Genomic DNA, 20,801 nt, shown 5'->3' on the forward strand with positions numbered 1-20,801 from the left:
ATGTTGTGAGATTTTGTTTAACAGGGTATTTCTAATCCATATTTTGCTCTGGGCAAATTTTTATATTTAGAACTTAAATATTTATCTGACTTACTAAACAATGAATTGGCATGTAACCTCAAGGAATGATACCACTGAATAGTGTGTTTTGTTCTTTGGTTTTGGGTTTTTTTTTTTTTTGAAACTTATTTGTTGAGTTTTAAAGACACCTCAGAAAACAGATCACGTGGAAGCTTAAAAGCCATATGAAGATGCCAGTCTTTGGAGTAAGGCACATCACTTCTATGCATGCTTACAATATTTAAGTCACAGATCAGTTTTTAGTGCTGTTTTTAGAAAAAAAATCCTTTAACATTGATGCAGTACCTGCCAAGAATAGCCTTTTGTTCTTTCTGATTTCATTTTTTAGGGTCTGGAATGTCAGATACAATCATTCTCATGATCAGCTGATCCTTACAGGAAGCAGTGACAGCAGAGTTATTCTGTCTAATATGGTATCAATTTCTTCTGAACCATTTGGGCATATGGTAGATGATGACGAACTAAGTGACCAAGAGGACCAGCATCAAGAAGAGAAGTATGAAGTTTCCTGAGTTTTATGCAGATGCTTATAGTTGGTCTTTTCATTGTAATGGTTAACATGCTATTTTTTTGCTGACTAGGATTTTTGTATACCGGCCTTTCTGGTAAGTAGTTCTAATTCCTACTTCGTTCTTCTTTTACTCAGTCTTGGGTGCAGTACACACTTTAAATCTGATTGGCGCGGTCATGATGTGTTCACTGGTAGGAAGGGGATGGTGATGCCAACAACCAGTCCTAAAGTCCACTGGTTCAGTGAAAAGATTCACTTTAAGGGAGCTCTGGATCAAGTCAAGCACATACAATAATCTGGGTTAAGTGAGAGTTGAAAAATCTGCTTTTTGCATTTTCTGTGTATGTGTTCTAACCTTTAGGAAATGTTACCAGTCTAATGGTGAGCTTCTGCACAGGCAGAAAAAAGAAGTATAAATACATTAACTTTTGTACATTTCACTCTTAATATTGCTGACTGCTCTAGAAACCAGTAACTCATCAGACCTTACTTCAAGCAAAACAGAAGTTTGGGGTTTTTTGACAGTCTTGGTAGAGAATAATGCATGTTATTGCAAGCATTTCTAGACAGCATCTGTTTGGGTGTGTGAGAAATCACGTATTTTGCACGTGAATTTTGGAGAGACGGGGTTTTTAGTAAATTGTTAACTGAAATGCTGAAATAATCATTTCTTTATCCTCCATTTTTGTCTGCTTTCAACTTTTTCATTGTGCAATATATGATGCTTGTTTTGCTCTCTGTACTTCTTTATGAATATATAAATCTATATAGGGAGTTCTGTAGATCTAGTGTGGGCTGAGGCTTTCTAATTTTGTGACTAGCTTACATGGTGATCTTCAGCAAACTTTCTTTACAAAGTGAAGATGATGATACTGAAACTCATGTAAAATATTTTGAGACCAACAGGCTTTAGTCTATATTTTTCTATTCTTTTCAACTGTCGATATCTATGTTCCTCATGTCTGTACTGAGCAGTTGTTTTGTTACTTCTGTTAATTTATTTTAATATGCAAAGCTGTCTGCAATGAAATAGGCAGATTACCTCCTGAACTATCTTTTAAAATGAAGAATAGTCAGATGGGATGAGGAACAAGGAAATTACAAAAAAGATCCCCTGGTTGCTCAGCTGTGTTTGCTAGAAGTTTCAGTGAAAATTCTAAATAAAGTATAGGTTACTTCTCTAGTTGCATTTTTAAGGTTGCTCTTGCACCTTTATTTTATGAATAAAGATGTAGTTTTGCTCTGAATAGTTTTGACATTTTGGCTTCACATAAAGGACTTGGAAACCATTTTTTTTTTAAATCTTAAATAAGGAAGCTATCCCATATATAGAAATGGTTCATTTTAAATGTACAAGATGCCTCTGGAGGCAATAGGTGATGTAAGTGCCTGGAAAATCAAGGTGTATCAAATTAAGCACCTAGAAATTTGCTCGCATCAACAGTACATACTTTCTAGAACATAACTAAACTACAGCATTTTAAATATGATGTACCTTTTGGTTCCTTACGTTTGGCTGGGGATTGCAATTTATTCTGTTCTGGATGGAAGATAAATAGCGTTAATGGAAGTGAGAAAGAGACTTTTTTAAAATATGGTGGACATGTGTTAATATAAACAAAATCACAAGTAAATAGTGTTCTGACAGATGTTGTATAGTAGGGTATCTGGAGTTCTGAATTTCTGTTGATTGTAGACCGTGTAGGTTGCCTTATTAAAACACAAGTGATTGTTTCTACAATAGGAATTTTTGAAACCAAGAATATGCAAAGCAATACAACAAATATAACGCATCTTTTCCTTTGGCTATGAGGTGGATGTAAACCACATCATGACTGACTTGTATAGTAATGATGTAGAGCCCATGCCTGTTTCCAGAAGCTACAGGAGTATCAGTACTGCATTTGCCTTTTAAATACATGTTTTTCAGCTGCTAATCTGTTCTCTATAAAACCTGGGAAAGTGCATTAGCTTTTGTAACATTTGATTGGTACTGTAAGAGTCTTGTTTTGTGGGTTTTTTTTGTCCCCCCTCCTTGTTATGAGTTGAGCTGGAAGGATGTTTGCAAGGTGCTCACCAACCTTGAGCTGTTGCCAGCTGAATGTCTGTTTAGTTCTGAGCGCACTAATGAAGCAGGGCATAACAGCTGTTGGGAATACTTCTTGTTAGTCAACCACTAGTGCCAAATATTTAGGCTTTAGTACTTGTTTCCCTCCTGGAGACCTCTTTGAAGAGTCTGTTCCACCATTCTGTGGGTACTGTCTCTTGTGTAGAACAGGTTTTTATTGTACAGTTTGGTGTGGTGTGTGGGGGGTGTGTTTTGGTTTTTTGCTTGGGTGTGTTCTAGACTTTCAAGACAGTGTTATATTCTCATGGGGTTCAATTTTATCCTGTTTTGGAGGGCATCTGATTTGCTATTAATTAGCACACAAATCTTGAAAAAAAAATGTCCTTTCTGGGTGTACCTTGAAATACACCAGGAAGAGCAGGTGTCTGTACAACTAGTATCTCCAGCCAGTCACCTTCAGAGTGAGTGACCAAATGTATCTGAAAAGAAGGTTGAAATATAAGTGGAAAGAAGAAAAAAGGCTCTTTCCTCAGGGGCTACCTATTTTTCATGTTCTGAATAAAGTAACTTGTAAAAATATTTATTGGATTAAATATAAAAATGAAGAGTATGTACCAGTTGTATCTTCAAATTTTGTTTTGGTTTTTTTTTTTCTGCCTAGCAAATATCCCCATATTTTAAAAACGTTGAATTGTAATACCATTGTGCACAGCTAAGACTTCTGAGATCTTTAAGGCTTATGTTAATTTTTAATATATTTTGTAGTAAACTTTCTAATTTTTATTGTATTGCTTGGCTAGAGACAGAAGCAAGTAATATGTCAGTTTAACACTTCATTGTTCAGCCATGTAGAACAATGCATGAATCTACCCACTCGTTTATTCTTGCCAGATTTTCTGTAGTAACTGCCTACTTTTTAAGGTTTGCAACTGCAAAATAATTATTTGGAGGTAACTTTTTTCTTTTTAAGAAAAGAGTACAGGTTCACTGAGTAATGAATAGACAACAATCCAAAAGTTGCTGTTCTACTGTTACTAAGGAATTATTCTTTGAGGTTTCTCCTTTGGGTGGTTGTCCATGTATGTCTTTGACATCTTGGAACTGTATGTGCTCCCATCTTGGAGACCAGAACACGCTTACCTAAGCAATAAAACTAGAACTATTGCATGAGGATCTGTCACTTGTTGCAATCGAGTGATCTTTAGTTCCTCTTAACTGCTGATTCAGATCAGAGCAACTAGTTTGCGGTCTCTTCTCTACTTTTAAACTGCTATTGTTGTTGTTTCATCAGTCATAAAAACATTAAGAGCAGCCTCCCTGTTTCATATCAAAGGTCTCCCTAGCCTGTATATCATGTATCTTGATAGTGGCCGAGAGTAAAGATTATAAAAACAGGAAAAGGAGATGATACCTCCCCTGGGTATGCTTCTAGCCCCTGACTATTTGCAGATCAGGGGCCTTTACTGCCTTCTGAATCATCTTTGGAGACTTCTGATCCTTCCCTTTAGGATTTTCTTTTGCCATCAGCCATATTCTCGAGTTTATCTCTTCTCACTAACAGTGGCTTTTGTTTGTTCCAAAACATGCTAGCTGTGCATGCACTGCCTTTGTGAAATGTGTCTAGGAGAAATATGCCAACTGCATTTGTTTTCTTACACTGAATAAGGAAAAGCATCAGTGCTTTCTGTCTGGGAAGCCCAAAGCCTCTGTCGAAAGTAGGTAGTCTAAAAAAGAGGATTGAGCCGTCTGCAGGGAGGAGTTAAAGGCACGTGGCCAGAGGAGAGCTATGGTGTATTCTGGTCAAGTCCCTAGTCTGGGTAATTAAATGCACAATTCAAATATGGAAAAAAAATTAGCTGAGAAATGGGGAATGAAATGCTGTACTCCTAGCTTAATTTCTAGCACCTTGATCCAGAGGTATAAAAAAGTGTACAAAACAAATGAAAACAGAACAGAAGAGGTGAGTATTTGGGGCGCATTTAGCTTTCATCCCCAAGACAAAGTTCGTGCACCTGGACAAGAATATAGGGAGTGCTTTTCAATGTATCAGTTTGAACAAAACATTTAAAACATGGGGTCATTCCACATCTAAGAATGCAACTGATTAAGGTGGGCTTCTCCTTGTCCTCTCTTTCTTTAGTGGCTTTGCACTCTGGTGTTGCAAGGACTTCCTCTCTACAACACTGAACTTGCCATGATTCCAAAGCTCCTAAAAGTGTCTGTCAGTTCCCTTCTAGACATCTGCAGAGCACTGTCTTCCTTCAAAGGGAGGTGGTGACTGTCTTACATCCTTTCTTTGTTCTTTGGTCATCCAAAGTCCTTATGTTAGTGAGTCTATATTTTGTTGTATTAAACTAGTCTGGCAGTCATTTTAATTCTACATTGCTATTTCTAACAATAAACAAAACCTACTAGGTTCTTGCCGTTTAGTGTGACCATCTTTACTCACCAATCAGGATTCCTTTTCTTTAGTTATTGGAATATACTTATGTGGTGGGTTGACCCTGGCTGGATGCTAGGTGCCCACCAAAGGCATACTATCACTCCCCCCTCCTCAGCTGGACAGGGGAGAGAAAATATAACAAAGGGCTCATGGGTCAAGATAAGGACAGGAGAGATCACTCACCCATTACTATCATGGGCAAAACAGACTCAGCTTGGGGAAAATTAACTCAATTTATTACCAATCAACCAGAGTAGGGTAATGAGAAACAAAACCAGATCTCAAAACACCTTCCCTCCAGCCCTCCCTTCTTCCTGGGCACAACTTCACTCCCAGATTCTCTACCTCCCCCCCCAAGTGGCACAGAGGGATGGGGAATGGGGTTTACGGTCAGTTCATCACACGTTATTTCTGCCACTTCATCCTCTTCAGGGGGAGGACTCATCACACTCTTCCCCTGCTGCAGCGTGGGGTCCCTCCCACGGGAGACAGTCCTCCACGAACTTCTCCAACGTGGGTCCTTCCCACAGGCTGCAGTTCTTCATGAACTGCTCCAGTGAGGGTCCCTTCCCCGGGCTGCAGTCCTTCAGGCACACACTGCTCCAGCGTGGGTCCCCCGCGGGGTCACAAGTCCTGACAGAAAACCTGCTCCAGCGTGGGCTCCTCTCTCCACAGATCTGCCGGTCCTGCCAGGAGCCTGCTCCAGCATGGGCTTCCCACGGGGTCACAGACTCTTTTGGGCATCCCTCTGCTCCGTCATGGGGTCCTCCCCGGGCTGCAAGCGGATGTCTGCTCCCCCGTGGACCTCCCTGGGCTGCAGGGGGACAGCCTGCCTCACCATGGTCTTCCCCATGGGCTGCAGGGGAATCTCTGCTTCAGTGCCTGGAGCACCTCCTCCACCTCCTTCTGCACTGACCTGGGGGTCTGCAGGCCTGTTTCTCTCACATAGTCTCACTCCTCTCTCTGGCTGCCGTTTCTGTGTCTGTCCCGCAACTTTTTTTTCCTTCTTAAAAATGTTTTCACAGAGGCGCTACCACTATCACTGATGGGCTCGGCCTTGGCCAGCAGCGGTGGGTCCGTCTTGGAGCCAGCTGGCATGGGCTCTGTCAGACATGGGGGAAGCCTCCAGCAGCTTCTCACAGAAGCCACCCCTGTAACCCCCCCACTACCAAAACCTTGCCACACAAAGCTGATACAGTTTATTTGCCTTATAGGTTTGAATTTTAAACTCTGTAGGTCTGTGTTTGGTATGCTGATGATATGCAACATGGGAAGGCCATTCGCTCCCTTAGGAGCACCAACAAGGTACATTCTGCATGTACAGCAGTGTTTTCATTCTTCATGACTTATATGGCCAGAACTTCGTGACAAGACTGAATGGATAATGGAGGACTTGCTTTTTAAGAGAAAAAGCCTTTTCTGTATCCATACCAATTAAAAGATTTATAAGGTCAATAGCATTTTGAGCTTATACATCAGTCCTGAAAAGGAAGCCGTCCTTAAACTTTAATTTTTGCAGAATGAGCTACCAGATCCCATAGCTCTCTCTGTGGTTTACAGGGTTGAGATGACTGCTGTGTTTTCACTGGCAGAACTGATTACTAAGGTCAGTATGCTGCCTTCTCCATTATGCTACGTTTTTTGACAATATGTTCTAAGCTTATCCTTATCTTTGTTATCTGTTGAAGAGGGTACCAGAAATTCACATTAAGAAATACATTTGTAGTGTGTTTCCTGAAGTCTGATGTTTCCATCTTTTTCACCATAGATGTTAGCCACACTGTCCTTTGATACAAACAGAACAAAATCTAACACAAGCACTTCTCACCATTTTGCATTTAAAGCTGAGACATGTAAAGGATTGGTCCTTCCAGTACAGAGTATCTCATTGAGATAGTGAAGTTTTTAATGAGATTTTAAGTGTAGGAACCTCTTCTGCAATCAGAATGGACCAGAGAAAATGGTGGGTGGCCTCTCTGTAGAAAGAGATTCCTTCAAAATTCCATCTAAAGGAAGTGTGGTGTTTTCTACCTTTTGTGATAGAAACGTAGTTTGGAGCCTTTTGAATAGTAAATGATGTGGTTTCATGATAATACATACGAACTACTGTGTGATCTAACATAACACCTTTGTATACACACCAGTGACTTCAGGAGGATGAATTGTCAGCATTGATACTTTAAAAAGTATTTGCCAAATGTTCATGATAAGGCAGGCTTTCAGGGTATTTTCACACAGCTGCCAATAGTATTAATCTTGATGATATTTTGCTTGTGGTATTTATGTCTCGGAGAAATCTAGAAGTCATGGGATTATGCTATGGAATCCATGAAGAGACTCAATTAATTAAAACAGCTTAAATGGTTCCTGTCTTGGGGAATGCCAGTATTCAGAATTTGGTTGGATATGTAAGAAGCTGGGCCAAATCTAGTGCAGCAGCACTTTCCAATTCTTAGGCTGTTTTGCTTTAAAAATGTGTGGTTTTTTCCATACTATTTCTTTCTTTAACCCTTATGAGGAGATATACCCTCTTTAATTCATTTTGTGTATTAGGACAACTATGAAACATGTTGTATTAAAATATGCATTTCCTGTTTTTAAAGGTAGCATTTCCTGTAGAAGCAGTTCAGAAGGCTATTGGTTTGGGTGGTGGTTTTTTTTGGGGGGGGGGGGGGGGGGATAATAGTTACAATAGTACAAATGGCCAATTATTATATATAAAAATTGTGTTCCAGTATAAAATAAGAGAGTGAAAGAGGAAGTAGTGTGTTGTCTAGGCTTACCAGAAACAAAACCTTACAGTTGCTAAGTTTTCTCCTGCAGTTAAAGAGAAAGGGCATCCACAGGGCTTATTCTGGAATCCAATGACATGCTTTTCAGGATTCATATTGGATGCTGCAGTACATGTTGCTGCTCTGTTGAATCACATCTATTTCATAGTAATTTTTAGATTAAAGAGGATTTAATTTTGACTGTGATAAGGAATTAATGATTTTTGGTGACTCTGAAAAACATATTTTATTGAACATTGTGGTGACAATACAGAATCGCAAGCACTGAAAACTTAAGTGGTTGTTAGCATGAGAAGTAATAGGAGACAACAGCTCTCTACATGAAAACAATTATCCAAGACTTAACAGGCTTCTCTCTCAAGTCTGTAACACAATTAACCTCAAAGTTATCTAGTAAAATGAAAGCTCTTCTCCTTTCATAGGAGAGGCTGGTAGGGGTCGTGCTATGTGAATAACACTAAAAAGAGAAAGCAGTCCAGTTTCAGCTCTGTGTGGCACAGGTCTTAAATTTATGCAGGATGTAGGTAGAAATTACACGTTTCTTACTATGAGTTCTTGATGACATAAGAGTTTGATGCCTTGTCAGTTGGTGCAATGCAAGAACATATATAAGGAGAGAAAAAGGTATTTTAATCTGGCCAGAAAAAGTCCTTAAAATAGTACAGGAAAATGAGAAACTAAAGGAACCTTTTAAGGGGCAGGGAGATTTAGGACTAGAAAGAAAATATCTTACTAAGCTTGCCAGGCATAACAAGTGATTACCAAGTGTGCTTATCAAATATAATCTAGTCAGACTGCTCTATCAGGGACCAACAGGCCAAGAACCTGCACCTGTGGTACACTAAACTAGCTATAGCATAGCAACTACATTTTTACACCCATAACCTGCAGCTTTTATGTCAAAACAGAAATTTCTGTGTTTTGGCAACAACCTGAATTATACTTATTAAAGTAGCATAGAAGAAAGTTTACTTCATATCCACCTCTGTACAGGTACTCTTCCTGTTTCTGAACTTCTCTACCCGGGAAGAAATTTAAGGTCCTGAACTCTCCTCCCTGTTCCAAAACCTGCCAAAGATCTGCTGACTAGCCCAGTATCCAGTCCATTTTGAATGCTTTCCTCTTCTGTGTCCTGTGTTATGCATCTAATGTAAGAAGGCAGGTAACCTGGGAATTGTCATCAGGAGTTGGTAACTATGAAATGGGAAGTTTCCGAGATAAGAATAATGCACATGAAAGTATAGCAGTATAGCACAGTATTCTTTTAATCATTGCTACATTATGAATAGAGTATTAGAAAAAATACACTTGTCAGTGCTATGACATATTAGGTTCTGAAATTACTTACTGTATGTTAAGGAGAAATAAAATTGTAGAAACTGATAAAAACAGAAGTATAATTAAAATATCTAAATAGAAGAAACATCTTAAGATAAATACAAGTTGTTTTGTACATGTTCCACTAGTATGTGCTGTGACCAAAATAATCTTTTTTTTGTAGGCTCTGTTTATATATGTGTGTGTATATATATATTTAAAAGTTTTTGTTACCTTGTTTAAATAAATGTCAGTGTCATAGCTGTCAAGTCTGTAAGTTCTTACATTAACCAAACTATATTAAATATCTGGGGAGGTAGGAGAGTCTGAGCTGATTCTTTAAAAAATATGTAAAAGCTGTGTAAAATCTTGTTGAGAGTAAATAGGTTGTTGTGGGACTCTGAACAATTCTAAGTATTCTAGATTCATATAGATTCAAAAATAGTATTCTCAGCTTGTTGTGGATTACCAAAAAATTCACGCACATAGCCAAAATGCAGACAAATCTGAGGTGTTTTCTTGGAAGTTTATTAGCATGGGGTAAGGTGGTCTGTCTCCAAGAGATTCCTGTTGTGAGGGGAAAAAAACCCACCACAAACAAGCTTGCTCCTTTGGGGTTTTTAATTATTTGGAACAGTCTTTCACATTCATGTAATAAATTCTGCTCTTTATTCCAGTAGCAGAATCCTTTGGGGCTCATTACCCATTACATAATCTAAAGGCTAATCTGTTTTCATTCATAGTGCCATAAGCATTCTCTACAAACAGTTTCTTTTGGATCTTCTGTATTATTCCTGAGACACATGTCATTCTGACATGACTTTTTTCCCATCCTGATTATCTTGTATAGTATCTAGCTCTTTTACATGAAGTGATCACTTCCATAAGGATTTTCTCAGATTCTGAGTAACTGTCTCAGGGCTATGCTATTCTTATGCTCAAGTAGTCTATACATAATATTTTCACAGATCTACGCTATTAAAAAAAAAACAAACATAAAACCCCCCACAAACCACTGAAAACTGAACTCATGTGGCCTGAAGAACCACATGGAATAGTATGCTTTCTTTTTCTGGGACGTCACAAAATTACTTTCATAGCCAAGAAGTTCAGTGTATAGACAAAAATAAAAGACAGTTAAAAATTGTAGTTATAAATGGAAATGCCAAACAGAAGTTCATCTACAGGATTCTTTCCTGAACACTCATTCCCCTATGACTTCTCTAAATTAAATTAGATGAACTGTGTTATTTAAATGAAACACTGGAACAACTCTGAGCATACAGAAAATAGTATAATCTAGAAGCTTATTTGTTCTTGTTTATCCAACCTCTGGTTAAGTGAGACTCCTGGTTAACTGAAAGTCGGTCGTGTCCCCTGACAGCCATGTGCACCGTGCATTACTCCCCTGCTTATCCGGAGGGACATCTGAAACCTTCAGAATAATGGAGTTGTGGGTAAGTGGGTGAGCACCGCACGAAGCACATTGCTGTCTGGGGACATGACCAACTTTCACTTAACCAGGCATGTCAGTTAGCAGGAAGTTAGAAAAACACATTGCAGGAGATGAAGTGTCTGTGTGTGTGTGTGTGTTTGTTAGCTCTCTGCTGTTAGATGGTTTGTATCAAAGTACATATTCAGGAGAACTGCAAAACAAGCCTGCTCTTTGCAATTAACCAGGGGCTGCGTGTTGTTTGTGCTGTGACCTTTTTTTGTTAGTTGACCTTAAATGTAGCATAACTAAATGATAAAAGTCCTTGAAACTAAGTATCTGAAGCTGTTCTGAAGTATCAGACTGCTTTTGGTTTATTCATTAAATTCAATTGAACTTTAATTGCGATGTTAGATTCACAGCTGGTTAGGCTGGCTAGGTGGAGCAGCGATATCCTGCAAGCGATTCAAATGTGATACCATATACGCTTTGTGATCGTAGAGACACGTGCTTTCAGAGAGCAGCAGTAAAGGGCAAAGACTGCCAATAACAACACTTCATTTCTGTAGTAGCAGCATCTGTTTAAATGATTGAGTGGCATTCACAAGGCTCTTTGGCTTTGCTTTCTGTTAGGAGGATTGCAGCTGTAATACAAGGCTGTTTCTGGGAGGCAGGGGGATGCTTCTGAAAGGCTGACTGATTCCTGTCAGACAGAGGTGATCCTCTGTGGGTGAAGAGCTCTAAGGTCATCCTCTGAAAACTCACCTACCCTGTAGCTACAGAATAATGTGCTGTGGTTGTGTTCTGAGAGGAGGGACTGGCTCTGTGAGTGGAGGGAAGAAGGGCTGTTCTCAGCTAGCAGAGCACGATCAGTGACTCTTGGGTGGTTTGGACTTCAGAGAATTGCCTGAGTCTGTTCTTAAATATTTGCAATGCAAAAAAGAATCTGTCTGTCTCTCATGATGTAGGTGACCAGGAGCTTGGGTGTTGCAGTGAGAGGTAAGGTATACAATAATAGATGAGAATCTGGTGGTGTTATAACTCTAGGAATGGGAGACTAAAACTGAAGTGTTCAGAGTGGTGCCTCCATCTCCCTTCCATTACTCCAGAGAGAATGGGTCCAGGATGGCAGCACAGGAAAGACTATGACGTTAAGGACTGCAACTTCTTACCTATCTACACACCTCTAATAAGATTATATATTATTTTAAGAATTCAGTTAACAAAGGGGGAAAGGAAGGGATGGAGCATGGCAAGAGAAAAGATATTGATAAAAATGTGTGTTTAAGTGCATTTAGATCATACACTGTAGTTTTACTTGCTTTAGAGAGAGAGATGCTTAGTGTAGGTTCTGAGACACTGGGAAATGCACTCAAGTTGAGAATAAGAGGTACTTTGTCCCTCCAAATGGGGTCTTTAACATTGACTTGACTCTGCTGTGTTATCTAAAACATAGGTACATGCAGACATCTGGTATAAAATAATTCCTTAGAGCCTACTACTGCGTTCCTATATTTCAAATGGCAAGTTGTGTATCTAGATGTTAGTGACACTTAATATTGCCTTTTAAATCAAGTGTGTTCACAGATCCTTACAATTTTCTTCTTTTTTCCTTTTTTCTTTTTTTTTTCTTCCAATTTTAGGATTAAAGAGCCCCTTCAGGACAGTGTAATAGCTACCTATGAAGAACATGAAGATAGCGTATATGCAGTTGAATGGTCCTCAGCAGACCCGTGGCTATTTGCCTCTTTAAGTTATGATGGGAGACTTGTTATTAACAGGGTTCCCAGAGCCCTTAAATATCACATACTGTTATAATTTGTTTGGATTATGGTGGAGTTGTTATCTTGATGTACACAATTGGTAGGTATTGTTTAGGAGGGTTTTTTTGAGAATCTGTTTTTATTAAGTATAAATGTTAAGTTTTTGTTAAGAATATCCATACTAATATAGACACTTTCAGTCTGCCTTTTGTATTTGCCTTGAAGAACTGTTGCATTTTCTGAAGGCTGTACTAGTTAGATGATTTTTTGTTGTTGTTGTTGTTTTTTTTGCTTGCTTGAGGGGCTAATCACTTTGTGAATTATAAAGTTTCTGGAGATATTGGGTACTTCCCATACTATTGCTTTATTACTTCAGCTTTATGCAAATATAGTGGATTACAGAGGTGGTGTTATGCTAATATAAAACTGGGACATTGTAGGGTGCATGTAGCAGAAGTGATCTACTTGTATACAAGAATAATATTTTATCTTTCTGATATAAGCAGCCTTCTGCTCTTGGCTAGGGCCACATTCTGCTAACTATTCTGGTCATTATTCAATGTTTATGAATACAGTTGGGAATGGTCTTAAAAGGCTTTCTTAATTCAGTCTAATATTTCAAACACTTTTTCTCCCGTCTTGTGTATCCTAAGTAGAGAAGTTAATTGTGAAGGTGAAACCTTCAAAATACATTTTTTCATTTAAGCCTTGTGGTAGCATCAACAAAGTACCATCCTGTAATTTGCAAACTAAATGCAATTTTGAGCTATGCGTTGTTGTTATTGGAAACAATATTAGTCTTTACCAAAACCTCTTATATACTCATGGAATGTATTATCCCATGTTTATAGAACTTAGTTGTGCTGTAGTATATTTTGAGGGACTCTGGAGCTATGCTGTTGTTAACCTGAAAAATCTCTTTATATTTGTGAGTAGTCTCTCCTTCTTATCCTTTTGGCTCTGTGCCATTCTGCAGTATGTTGACATGATGTAGCAGGCTTTCAGCTAAGCACAAAATATCCTTTGCTATATCCTACTGTTTGCAATACCTGACCTAGGCATTGGTGACTGTCTTGTTACAAATGCTGAGAACAGACAGATGCTGCCCTGTAGGAGAATGCACAGAAAACTTGAAATGTCAATGGAAGGCATGGTGAAGCATGCCTGTACGTGCTGACAACCCCCCTTTCCCCTTACATAGCTTGCATTAAGATGAAAATTCTGTTGCTTGTTCTTTGTGTACTCAGACTAACTGCAGCAGTAATTATTCCCTGTTGCCTTTTCATCCCTATTATTTCCCATTAACTTCAGAACCTGGGTATGTGTGACAGTGTTGGTTGTGGTAGCATTGTGTAAGACTGCTCTGAAGAAATGGCAATGAACATGGGATGGAAAAATCAATACCAGCCTCTTCTGTGATTCCTCTTGTTGCCATGGCAACTGTTGGTGTTAGTGTTGAGGGACAGCCTGCTGCTCACCTCTGCTTGTCCTTACCCACTCTTGGATTGAAACATGTCCAGATGTGATTTGTTGTGTATACACAGCTGCTTCTGTGAGAACATGCTTTGAGAGCATCACTGACTGCTATAGGCCAAAACATCCAGAAAAGATGAGTTGAGTTCTATTTCTGGCTTTCTTAAAGAGCTTGTTTGGAAGAATTCATAGGAGTGAAGTAATCCAATTAAATCATCTGTGCTATTGTTTATATTTGTGTTACAATGCTGCCTGTCTGCTCCAAAATGAATGCTTCATTGGAAATTCTGATGGTCTGATTTTCTGCGTTAAAATCTTAAACTTGTACTATTTCAGATTGTCTCAATCTGTAATTAGGCATGAGCTATTCACCTATATACCATAAGAAAAATTACATTTCCAAATCAGTAGCGCCTCCGTCATCTGAATATCAAAATCCTTGGTTGGGCTGCAGCTTTATATGTGGAGCTTTCAATATTCAGACACAAACCTTGTCAGGTTCTACCCCCTGCCACTTCCACCCTCCCAAAACCCACACTAACCCAAACCTGCAGTATATCTTTAGTATGCAGCAAAACTCTTTAAAACTTTCTTCACATTAGCAATAAATGTCTAATGAAACTTTATTGTCTGTTAATGTATATGTCTTGCATTGTGAAGGTGACGGGAAATTGCATAACAGTATGTGGGATTTGATTTTTAACATGTAATAAATGCAGGACAGATTTCAGACTAATTTTTATGTGGCTGTATTTCCTTTAATATTGTAAGCTTACACAAGCTGGAAAGCTCTGTAAACAAATAAGAAATGTTTTCTTTTGTTTTAGTTTTGTTGAATGTGTATATCACTTACTAGGGAAGAAGAGAGGGGATGAACACTGGGAAGGAAAGGAGTAGCAGGTCAAATTTGAATGAAACACATTACAGTAGAATCAAGAGAGCAGGAAGGGTCAAGTTTTAATCATTTTCAGCTGTCTGTAAAGTGGGATCTGAGCTACATGTACAGCACTGGCAGCGATATGGAAATGACCTTCAGAAAAGGAAGGCTTTTGACAAGGTTTTATCCCAGTCTGTTAGAGAAAGCAAGCTGCTGTAGGATAAGAGGAGGGGTTCAAAGATGGTTAAATAACTGATTAAAAGATAGGAAATAGGAAGCAGGAATAAATCATCACATTTCATGGTAAAAAGAAATTACCAATGAAGTCTTGTAAGGATCTGTGCCTGGACTGGTGCTTCACAGTATATTCATGACCTTTTTGGAAAAAGGGCTGCATAGAAATATGGCATAGTTTGCAGATACTGTTCAGAGTAGTAAAGATGACTGAAGAATTATGGAAGGGCTTTACCTCACAGGGTGGCTGGGTGATAAAATGGTAGATGAAATTCAGTGCTGGAAATGTGAAGTAACAGATATGGAAGAAAACAGATGTTTTACATAACTACTGGGGACCACCGATATTTGGCTATTACTTGGAAGTAAGATCTTAGGCTTTTCATAGATCTTTAAAAGCGTCAGCTTAATAGAGGTTAAAATTTTAATTAAAATGTTGGGAATTACTAGAAAGCAAATAGAGAAGAAAATAAAGAATTGTTAATCCATTAAATAATATATATTTATAAATCTATGGTGTAAGTGCATCTTGAATACTGTGTATAGTTCTGGTTTCTTCATCTCAAACCCAACGTAGTAAAACTGGGAAAGATTTGAGAGGAGGGTGGTGACAGGAATGATGAATAGCATGCAACACCTGTATGGGGGTAACTAAATAGACTGAAAGGCAGATGGTTGAGAGGGAATGATAAAAGTCCATAGAATCACAAGTGGCAGAGGGAGAGCATGAATAGGGAGTTGATTGTTCACTGTCTCTCTCCTGATACCAGAACTAGAGGTTATTAAATGGAATCTGCATGTGGTGGCTCAAAGCATACAAAATAAGGTGGTCTCAACAGGCATGAAGGTGAGCTATGGCACTCCTCTTTAACACTCCCTTCCCTCCGCAAAAAAAAACCACAAACCAACACCCAAAGAAACAAAAAAAATCTCATTAAAGTTTACATGACTTGAAAGAAACTGAACCAGTACTTGAAAGATGAATCCATTAAAGGCTGCTAAATATAAAGGCATCATCTCTGGCTTGGAAAATCCTTTTAAACCATGAATCACTGGACACTACAAAGAGTACTGGCAGAGAATCCCTGTGCGCTTGTCCAGTCCTTACCTCCCTGGACATGTGCTATTTGCCAGTAAAGGTAGAAAATAGAAGTTAAAAAAAAATAACTTTCTAAAGCTTTGTCTGTAGTGCTGAGACAGCACATTGCTCCTGCACGTTTCTATCTCAGAACTGTTTACTTTGGTCGTGAGTTGTGTTTTAGGGGATTTCAGAAAACACTTATGTCTCAGATGAATTTCTTACAGAATCCCAGTATTATTTCTGGAAACTATCTTGTTGCAAAACACTTCTTGGCAGTAAGACTGTGGAGGCAAGCAGATTTCTGTACAGTGAGGAGTCCATCACCGCTTTGGAAATTCAAATCATGGTCTAACTGATCTCGCAGCACTGGGTTGTTTCAGTGTTTTATAGAGAATGCTGTTTATACAGTCACGTATCAGCATTGGTAAGCTTATAATTGTTATTTTAAAACAAACACCTCTTAATGATTTTTTTTCTTTGCATACTGTGTCCAGGTAAGAAGCTTTAATAGGTCTTGGTTTTTAAGAAGTGAGTTATGGTATTCCTTAAAAATGTCACATTTTCAATGTTGCCATCTAAAAACTTGTTTTATTCCAGATTTCGTGCTGAAAATCTTTTCTTTGTCACCTATTTAATATATGTGTCTGGTATGAAATTACAAAAATGCTTGAGACAACGTATTTTTATTCCACAGAAAGTGAATTATTGAAGGAGAAAGGAATTTATAATATTTCTTAAAAGGTTTTGAGCATGATCTAAATGAAACTGACCAAAGTCAATACAAATCTTGGCCATTTAATGAGAAGCTTGAAATAACAATCTGTTTCACTTGAACTAAAAATGGTGCTAACTTCAAATTAAAAAAAAAAGAAAAGAAAAGAAAAAAAAAACCACAAAACTGAAAACCACCACCAAACACCAAAAAGTAAAACCTCTCAGTAATGACTTGGACTTTGTCTGTGATATCAGCGCTAAAATTAGCCTGACCTGTATTGAAGCCCATGACGTTAAAAAACTGCTTGTCAACATTAGAATTAATGAAGAACTTGTCAAGTCTACCCATGCCATCCAATATGCTTGCTCTAGACCAATTCTCCTTACTTCATATCTTTTCATTTCACAAAGGTGAGTGGAACTAAGAAGCAGTATGAGTGGAAATAAGAAGCCGTATGATCTGGATTATGATCAACACTAGTATTAGTTGAAAACAGTGCTTTGTAAAGAAAAAGTCAAGCTGCCTGACCAATGTATTTTCCAAATGACAGCAGAAAGCATTAATTCTGTATTTGCCTCTTCATTTGGAATTCCCCAGTCTTACAGTATTTGAGACTGAAATTCTGCATCTTGTTTAAGATAGCCTTCAACAGTATTGTCTGACTATAGTCTGACATGGTAAGACATCATGAGGTAGATATGTCTTTGACATAACTGAAGCAATGAGAAGTAGGTAATGATAATTGCTAAGATCAGTCAGTATTTGCATACAAGCTCATAGTGCTATAGAGCTGCCATTTGGCTTCACAGAGGACATCAAGGGTTTTTTTGCTTTTTCTAGGGGATATGAAGAAAGTGCTTAAAACTTTATTGTGGTGCCTGTGGTATGAATGCCATTCTGAGGCTGTGAAGCCATGGATACTCTCCAGAACAATTTGCACATTGCTTCTCCTCATTCCACCTGCCACTCTGGTCAGTGAGGAGCTAGCGAAGTCAGAAGAAAATGACACACAGAGATTTGGAGAAAAAGACAAAGGAGAAGAAAAAGTAAAAGGAAGACTGGCAAATACAGAGTGAAAAATGAATTGAAAAAGACAAGATCAGGGAAAGATCAGTTTGGAAAACATAAATAGGAAAGATGGAAGAAATTGGCAGTAAATGAAGTAAAGAAAAAGATACAGGGGTAAGGAGTTAAAAAAAAAAAAAAAGACTTTATTCGCTTGTTTTGGCTGTGATGTTAAAGGTCCTTAAAATTCTTCCATGTTAATCTCCCCGTGTTAACTGATTTAAGTGCTAGAGAATTCCTATTTTATATTGCAGCATTTTAGTTCTGATATTGGAGATGGTTCATGCAGAATAGTTGCTATCACGTTCTTGTTGATGCATAAGTTATTAGTCCAAACTTGTAGGTTTTAAGGGGTTAGGATTTTTAGCTGGTCATTATTCTTTTCAGTGATCAGGTTGCAACTGCATGTGTGAGGAGTTGTAGTCCATTTCAGTGCAAAGTTAGCAGATCGGATAATCAACCTGAGCAGTGTTCTGAGAGGCAGGAGGAAAATTTCATGTGGGTTATTTCTTGAGTCACACTAACTAGATCTGCAAAAGCATGTCTTTGATAGACACTGCTTATCCCCCTGTTTATGACTTTAGGGGAGCGTCCTAGTGAGAACAAGTCAAGATATTAGATGTGATTAATAAAGTATCTGAGGCGCATCCTCCCTTCCACACTGACTTGCCTTACAGCAAAAGAATTTTGAGCCGTTCTTGAGAAAATCCCCCCTGTTTTGATGCTACAGCTTTTGATGCTACAGCGGCCCCAACTTCATAAAGCAGTTTTAGTGCTCCAGCACAGAAGATGGCTTTGGGGAGAAAGAGATGAATGAGTCTTACTAAATCCAGGAGCCAAGTTCCCAGTGTGGAGACGCATGGCAAATATGTGGGTTGCTGTTGCCCTGGAGCTATAGCAACAGCTGCCAAGCAGCTGGGCTGAGCAGGGAAGACCTCTAATGTACCTTCTCAGCAAATTGTCCATTTATTCTGATGCTGTCCCAAGTTCAGGATTTTGGCAGAAGGAACTATGGAAAAGCTTTTAAACAGAATGAATTTAGAAGAGTATGGGAAACCTTGGAAAACCCAAAGATACCACGTACTAATCGGCAAGTCTAGATGAGCTGAATCCTGGGGCGGTAAAAGACTTGGCAGACAAATTCTCTGAACCACTGCCAGTTTCTAAAAATTTGCAGAGGACTGAGAAGTCAAGACAGACTGGAAAATAGTAGAAATGGTATTGATATTTGGAGCTACGTGGAACAGCAGTGCATGGAGTTGGATAAGGAAATCTGAGGAAATTTTAGCCAAGTTATGAATGTTTTATTTGGGTTTTTTAATTAGATTTTTTTTATAAACACCAGTCAAAATACTAACAAATATCAGAAATTATGTGACCGCATCCATGCAACAAAGTGTGGATTGTCTGTCCATTGTGTTACACAGAATAGCCAGAATTAGAATCCGAACATTTGTATGATTTCCCTTGGGTAGAATGTAGTATATAATGGTAAATTTAACTTGTCTTCAAATACACATGAAGAAAAAAACCCTCACATATTCTCTTAGTTTTTCATCATTGGGAAAGAGTTTCTGCTAAAGAAAGTAACGAACCATCTTTTTGACTCTATGCCTGGAAAGTAGGGGATGGGGAAAAAACCTGGAAGTTGATTTTGCAGAGATTGTGAACAAGAATGATCTGTTTTCCAGCATGTAGTTTGTGGGGTGAAACACCCATTTGAGTACTTCCAGCCATTTCTCAGTATACATATATCAATATTTTGAGCAGAAGTTACCTATCTAAAACTGCTTCTAAAAAAAGGATTATGCTACTCAGGATAATGATACACCAGCACAAACAGGAAAGCATCTTCTTAAAATTAAGAATGTTTCCTTATTGTCGGGAGAGTGGCTGTGTAACACGTTTATTTGCAACTACAAAAGAGTTAGCCTTGGGTACATACATGTCTGCTGATAGCAGCTCGTTGGTAGATGGGAGCCATAGATACTTTGATGCTGTTGTGCTTTTTTTCTATAAGTCAACCTGGGTAAAATGGGAGAAACCTTGTAAATATATTATTATTAGTGGAAAGTCTATTAGAAAAAGCACAAATGAAAGCTTCATCACAATGGGAGCTGTTTAATCCTTTGCAAAGCAAGTACCAGAGAGCTTCAACAACTGTTCTGACCATCCTGTCAGTTGTGAGTGACAGTTACTTGGATTTGGTTTCTTAGATAGATGCATATTTCTGATCTGTGTTTTAATCATCTGTTTTCAGTGTTAATACTATTTGAATATCTTCAATCTTTTGTTTGAATGATTTGGATAAATGCTGTACAATTTTCTGTTGCAGTTCACAGGCAATTCTTGCAAGACAGAAGGAAAAGCTGCTTTTGTTTTTAAGTCTTCATGCTGCTGAATTGGGAGGTATTCTGGTTTCTATTCCTGTGTCCTGTACCTCAAGGCTCAAATCACAATTTAAATTCTACAGGTTTTGGACTGGTCATTGCTGAGGGCTGAGAAGAGCTACGGATGAAGGCTGAGCATGACTGACGTGTTCATATTCATCAGAAAACGGAGTCAGCTGGAGAGAATGAGGGAGTAATTGTTGCAGTGCTCCCTCCCTCACTGCTTGCACAGAAAGACATAGGCTGCGGGGAGGAAGCTACCTGAGGTTATTAAGATTAATACTGCTAGAAATTCCAATCAACTCACACAAGGCTGCTCCTCAAGGCTGTCAGATGCCTACTGCCTTCTCTGATTCAGGCGGGGCCACATCAATTTCAAATTTCCCAACAGAGATTGCTATGATTTATGAGTTTAGGAGGCTGATAAATGTGGTTAGTTGAAGTGTTCATGAAATAATTGAATCAGAATAATTTCAGTCAGCTGTGCTCAATTTAGTTTCTCCGATAACCACAGGAGGGTGCAATTTTGGATTGGGAGCTTCATCTCAAGGATTTCCAT

At 38.5% G+C, this 20,801-nt stretch overlaps 1 protein-coding gene across 3 annotated transcripts in view; it reads left to right on the top strand.

Moving 5' to 3' along the window:
* Positions 1 to 15,832, top strand: part of EIPR1 (EARP complex and GARP complex interacting protein 1) — a 97,414-nt gene extending 81,582 nt beyond the window's left edge. The window contains exons 7-9 of one of the 3 annotated variants that reach the window (XM_075049212.1): positions 410 to 577; positions 663 to 686; positions 12,288 to 15,832. In XM_075049212.1, the coding sequence (XP_074905313.1) occupies positions 410 to 577; positions 663 to 686; positions 12,288 to 12,462 (367 nt within the window). In that variant the 3' untranslated portion in view covers positions 12,463 to 15,832. The remainder of the gene's footprint in view (positions 1 to 409; positions 578 to 662; positions 687 to 12,287) is intronic. The other 2 variants (XM_075049210.1, XM_075049211.1) reach the window with 2 other exon arrangements.
* The last annotated feature ends 4,969 nt before the right edge of the window (positions 15,833 to 20,801 follow it).

Source organism: Buteo buteo, chromosome 17 (assembly GCF_964188355.1).
Source record: "Buteo buteo chromosome 17, bButBut1.hap1.1, whole genome shotgun sequence".
In the NCBI taxonomy this organism is placed as follows: domain Eukaryota; kingdom Metazoa; phylum Chordata; class Aves; order Accipitriformes; family Accipitridae; genus Buteo; species Buteo buteo.